Genomic DNA, 6,000 nt, shown 5'->3' on the forward strand with positions numbered 1-6,000 from the left:
TCCAATCCAAATCCAATCCAAATCCAATCCAAATCCAATCCAAATCCAATCCAAATCCAATCCAAATCCAATCCAAATCCAATCCAATCCAAATCCAATCCAAATCCAATCCAAATCCAATCCAAATCCAATCCAAATCCAATCCAAATCCAATCCAAATCCAATCCAAATCCAATCCAAATCCAATCCAAATCCAATCCAAATCCAATCCAAATCCAATCCAAATCCAATCCAAATCCAATCCAAATCCAATCCAAATCCAATCCAAATCCAATCCAAATCCAATCCAAATCCAATCCAAATCCAATCCAAATCCAATCCAAATCCAATCCAAATCCAATCCAAATCCAATCCAAATCCAATCCAAATCCAATCCAAATCCAATCCAAATCCAATCCAAATCCAATCCAAATCCAATCCAAATCCAATCCAAATCCAATCCAAATCCAATCCAAATCCAATCCAAATCCAATCCAAATCCAATCCAAATCCAATCCAAATCCAATCCAAATCCAATCCAAATCCAATCCAAATCCAATCCAAATCCAATCCAAATCCAAATCCAATCCAAATCCAATCCAAATCCAATCCAAATCCAACCAAATCCAATCCAAATCCAATCCAAATCCAATCCAAAATCCAATCCAAATCCAATCCAAATCCAATCCAAATCCAATCCAAATCCAATCCAAATCCAATCCAAATCCAATCCAAATCCAATCCAAATCCAATCCAAATCCAATCCAAATCCAATCCAAATCCAATCCAAATCCAATCCAAATCCAATCCGAATCCAATCCAAATCCAATCCAAATCCAATCCAAATCCAATCCAAATCCAATCCAAATCCAATCCAAATCCAATCCAAATCCAATCCAAATCCAATCCAAATCCAATCCAAATCCAATCCAACAATCCAATCCAAATCCAATCCAAATCCAATCCCAAATCCAATCCAAATTCCAATCCAAATCCAATCCAAATCCAATCCAAATCCAATCCAATCCAATCCAAATCCAATCCAAATCCAATCCAAATCCAATCCAAATCCAATCCAAATCCATCCAAATCCAATCCAATCCAATCCAAATCCAATCCAAATCCAATCCAAATCCAATCCAAATCCAATCCAAATCCAATCCAAATCCAATCCAAATCCAATCCAAATCCAATCCAAATCCAATCCAAATCCAATCCAAATCCAATCCAAATCCAATCCAAATCCATCCAAATCCAATCCAAATCCAATCCAAATCCAATCCAAATCCAATCCAAATCCAATCCAAATCCAATCCAAATCCATCCAAATCCAATCCAAATCCAATCCAAATCCAATCCAAATCCAATCCAAATCCAATCCAAATCCAATCCAAATCCAATCCAAATCCAAATCCAATCCAATCCAAAATCCAATCCAAATCCAATCCAAATCCAATCCAAAATCCAATCCAAATCCAATCCAAATCCAATCCAAATCCAATCCAAATCCAACCAATCCAAATCCAATCCAAAATCCAATCCAAATCCAATCCAGAATCCAATCCAAATCCAAATCCAACAAATCCAATCCAAATCCAATCCAAATCCATCCAAATCCAATCCAAATCCAATCCAAATCCAATCCAATCCAATCCAAATCCAATCCAAATCCAATCCAAATCCAATCCAAATCCAATCCAATCCAATCCAAATCCAATCCAAATCCAATCCAAATCCAATCCAAATCCAATCCAAATCCAATCCAAATCCAATCCAAATCCAATCCAAACCCAATCCAAATCCAATCCAAATCCAATCCAAATCCAATCCAAATCCAATCCAAATCCAATCCAAATCCAATCCAAATCCAATCCAAATCCAATCCAAATCCAATCCAAATCCAATCCAAAATCCAATCCAAATCCAATCCAAATCCAATCCAAATCCAATCCAAATCCAATCCAAATCCAATCCAAATCCAAATCCAATCCAAATCCAATCCAAATCCAATCCAAATCCAATCCAAATCCAATCCAAATCCAATCCAAATCCAATCCAAATCCAATCCAAATCCAATCCAAATCCAATCCAAATCCAATCCAAATCCAATCCAAATCCAATCCAAATCCAATCCAAATCCAATCCAAATCCAATCCAAATCCAATCCAAATCCAATCCCAAATCCAATCCAAAATCCAATCCAAATCCAATCCAAATCCAATCCAAATCCAATCCAAATCCAATCCAAATCCAATCCAAATCCAATCCAAATCCAATCCAAATCCAATCCAAATCCAATCCAAATCCAATCCAAATCCAATCCAAATCCAATCCAAATCCAATCCAAATCCAATCCAAATCCAATCCAAATCCAATCCAAATCCAATCCAAATCCAATCCAAATCCAATCCAAATCCAATCCAAATCCAATCCAAATCCAATCCAAATCCAATCCAAATCCAATCCAAATCCAATCCAAATCCAATCCAAATCCAATCCAAATCCAATCCAAATCCAATCCAAATCCAATCCAAATCCAATCCAAATCCAATCCAAATCCAATCCAAATCCAATCCAAATCCAATCCAAATCCAATCCAAATCCAATCCAAATCCAATCCAAATCCAATCCAAATCCAATCCAAATCCAATCCAAATCCAATCCAAATCCAATCCAAATCCAATCCAAATCCAATCCAAATCCAATCCAAATCCAATCCAAATCCAATCCAAATCCAATCCAAATCCAATCCAAATCCATCCAAATCCAATCCAAATCCAATCCAAATCCAATCCAAATCCAATCAAATCCAATCCAAATCCAATCCAAATCCAATCCAAATCCAATCCAAATCCAATCCAAATCCAATCCAAATCCAATCCAAATCCAATCCAAATCCAAATCCAATCCAAATCCAATCCAATCCATCCAATCCAATCAAATCCAATCCAAATCCAATCCAAATCCAATCCAAATCCAATCCAATCCAATCCAAAATCCAATCCAAATCCAATCCAAATCCAATCCAAATCCAATCCAAATCCAATCCAAATCCAATCCAAATCCAATCCAAATCCAATCCAAATCCAATCCAAATCCAATCCAAATCCAATCCAAATCCAATCCAAATCCAATCCAAATCCAATCCAAATCCAATCCAAATCCATCCAAATCCAATCAAATCCAATCAAATCCAATCCAAATCCAATCCAAATCCAATCCAAATCCAATCCAAATCCAATCCAAATCCAATCCAAATCCAATCCAAATCCAATCCAAATCCAATCCAAATCCAATCCAAATCCAATCCAAATCCAATCCAAATCCAATCCAAATCCAATCCAAATCCAATCCAAATCCAATCCAAATCCAATCAAATCCAATCCAATCCATCCAAATCCAATCCAAATCCAATCCAAATCCAATCCAAATCCAATCCAAATCAATCCAAATCCAATCCAAATCCAATCCAAATCCAATCCAAATCCAATCCAAATCCAATCCAAACCAATCCAATCCATCCAAATCCAATCCAAATCCAATCCAAATCCAATCCAAATCCAATCCAAATCCAATCCAAATCCAATCAATCCAAATCCAATCCAAATCCAATCCAATCCAATCCAATCCAATCCAATCCAAATCCAATCCAAATCCAATCCAAATCCAATCCAAATCCAATCCAAATCCAATCCAAATCCATCCAACCAATCCAAATCCAATCCAAAATCCAATCCAAATCCAATCCAAATCCAATCCAAATCCAATCCAAATCCAATCCAAATCCAATCCAAATCCAATCCAAATCCAATCCAAATCCATCCAATCCAATCCAAATCCATCAATCCAATCCAAATCCAATCCAAAATCCAATCCAAATCCAATCCAAATCCATCCAAATCCAAATCCCAATCAATCCAAATCCAATCCAAATCCAATCCAAATCCAATCCAAATCCATCCAAATCCAATCAAATCCAATCCAATCCAATCCAAATCCAATCCAAATCCAATCCAAATCCAATCCAAATCCAATCCAAATCCAATCCAAATCCAATCCAAATCCAATCCAAATCCAATCCAATCCAATCCAAATCCAATCCAAATTCCAATCCAAATCCAATCCAAATCCAATCCAAATCCAATCCAAATCCAATCCAATCCAATCCAAATCCAATCCAAATCCAATCCAATCCAATCCAAATCCAATCCAAATCCAATCCAAATCCAATCCAAATCCAATCCAAATCCAATCCAAATCCAATCCAAATCCAATCCAAATCCAATCCAAATCCAATCCAAATCCAATCCAAAATCCAATCCAAATCCAATCCAAATCCAATCCAAATCCAATCCAAATCCAATCCAAATCCAATCCAAATCCAATCCAAATCCAATCCAAATCCACCAAATCCAATCCAAATCCAATCCAAATCCAATCCAAATCCAATCCAAATCCAATCCAAATCCAATCCAAATCCAATCCAAATCCAATCCAAATCCAATCCAATCCAAATCCAATCCAAATCCAATCCAAATCCAATCCAAATCCAATCCAAATCCAATCCAAATCCAATCCAAATCCAATCCAAATCCAATCCAAAATCCAATCCAAATCCAATCCAAATCCAATCCAAATCCAATCCAAATCCAATCCAAATCCAATCCAAATCCAATCCAAATCCAATCCAAATCCAATCCAAATCCAATCCAATCAAATCCAATCCAAATCCAATCCAAATCCAATCCAAATCCAATCCAAATCCAATCCAAATCCAATCCAAATCCAATCCAAATCCAATCCAAATCCAATCCAAATCCAAATCCAAATCCAATCCAAATCCAATCCAAATCCAATCCAAATCCAATCCAAATCCAATCCAAATCCAATTCAAATCCAATCCAAATCCAATCCAAATCCAAGTTCAGCCTAAATCCAATCCAAATTCAATTTAAGCAATCCTTAGGCAACAAAAGCGTTCTTGAAATTTAAACTTTGTCGTTGGCGAAATGGCAGACGCCTTTATAATAAGGGACTTACTTTCTTCATTTTTGCTTATCCGTTCCTTGATTTCGTCCAAGCTGCTTGGCGAGAGCATAATTTATTCTTTTAGAAGCACTCGCCTGTTCTCTCACGCCTTTCACGTGCGAATTTCCACAGAAAATTTAATTTTCCACTCAAACAAATTTACACAAGAAAAAAATTTCACGCTTAACGGATTTATTTGCACTGGAAGAAAATTCCTGCCACTTTTTTTTTTGTTCTGATGCAATTCACAACAGCTGTTAGCACTAATTGTCACCAACCATTTTTACAGTGCGTCTGTCGGCGGAAAACCGAGATTTGCTGCACATGTGGCAAGAAATTAAAAGGCGCTTTTCCAGAAATTTTCCGGCCCTGCTTTACTGTGAACCAGTTTGCATATTGCCTGCTTGGGCAATAAGTATTATTCCACCAAGGATTGGACCGTTCTCATCCGTCGTACCGTGAGAGCAAGGATAATGATTTCACATAATTATAAAAAGTCTGCTTCCACTGGCAAACAATGGCACTCAAGAAGGTGTTTAAAATACGCGCGTCTTCGATGCGGAAATAGTGATTCGAACCGTACGAGGGAACCTCGAGGACTGATTATCTGGAGCGCACCAGTTGAAGTGCTGCAGTCAGTTCCCGGAATGAGGTCTCCAGCAGCAGCAGGTTCGACCAGGAGGGGGCCTTGTTTATCCGGTTGCCACCTGACGACGACGTAACAGAAATCCTTTAGAGAGGAAGAAACTAGGTTCGTGTTTATTTTGCATTAATTTATGAGGGGATCTGTTCGATTACGTATATATGTTGTAGGGTAGAAGCACCGGTTTTGGTCATACACCAGTTGTAGCCATAGTGGATTATACACCATTTTACATAGCCAATCAGTACCTTTTGTGTTCAGTAGATCACATTAATATGTTAGAGCTAAAGTCATTTACTCTTCCGAATCTATGCATAACATAAGAAAAACAATTCATTTTCCTTATAATT

At 37.3% G+C, this 6,000-nt stretch overlaps 1 protein-coding gene across 2 annotated transcripts in view; it reads right to left on the bottom strand.

Annotated features, from left to right (window-relative positions):
- The window catches only part of LOC110676137 (ERC protein 2-like), a 37,043-nt gene extending 31,385 nt beyond the window's left edge, over positions 1-5,658 (bottom strand). The window contains exon 1 of one of the 2 annotated variants that reach the window (XM_021842837.1): positions 5,020-5,658. In XM_021842837.1, the coding sequence (XP_021698529.1) occupies positions 5,020-5,077 (58 nt within the window). In that variant the 5' untranslated portion in view covers positions 5,078-5,658. The remainder of the gene's footprint in view (positions 1-5,019) is intronic. The other variant, XM_021842848.1, reaches the window with a different exon arrangement.
- Positions 5,659-6,000: the final 342 nt, after the last annotated feature.

This window comes from Aedes aegypti, chromosome 1 (genome assembly GCF_002204515.2).
Source record: "Aedes aegypti strain LVP_AGWG chromosome 1, AaegL5.0 Primary Assembly, whole genome shotgun sequence".
Lineage (NCBI taxonomy): Eukaryota > Metazoa > Arthropoda > Insecta > Diptera > Culicidae > Aedes > Aedes aegypti.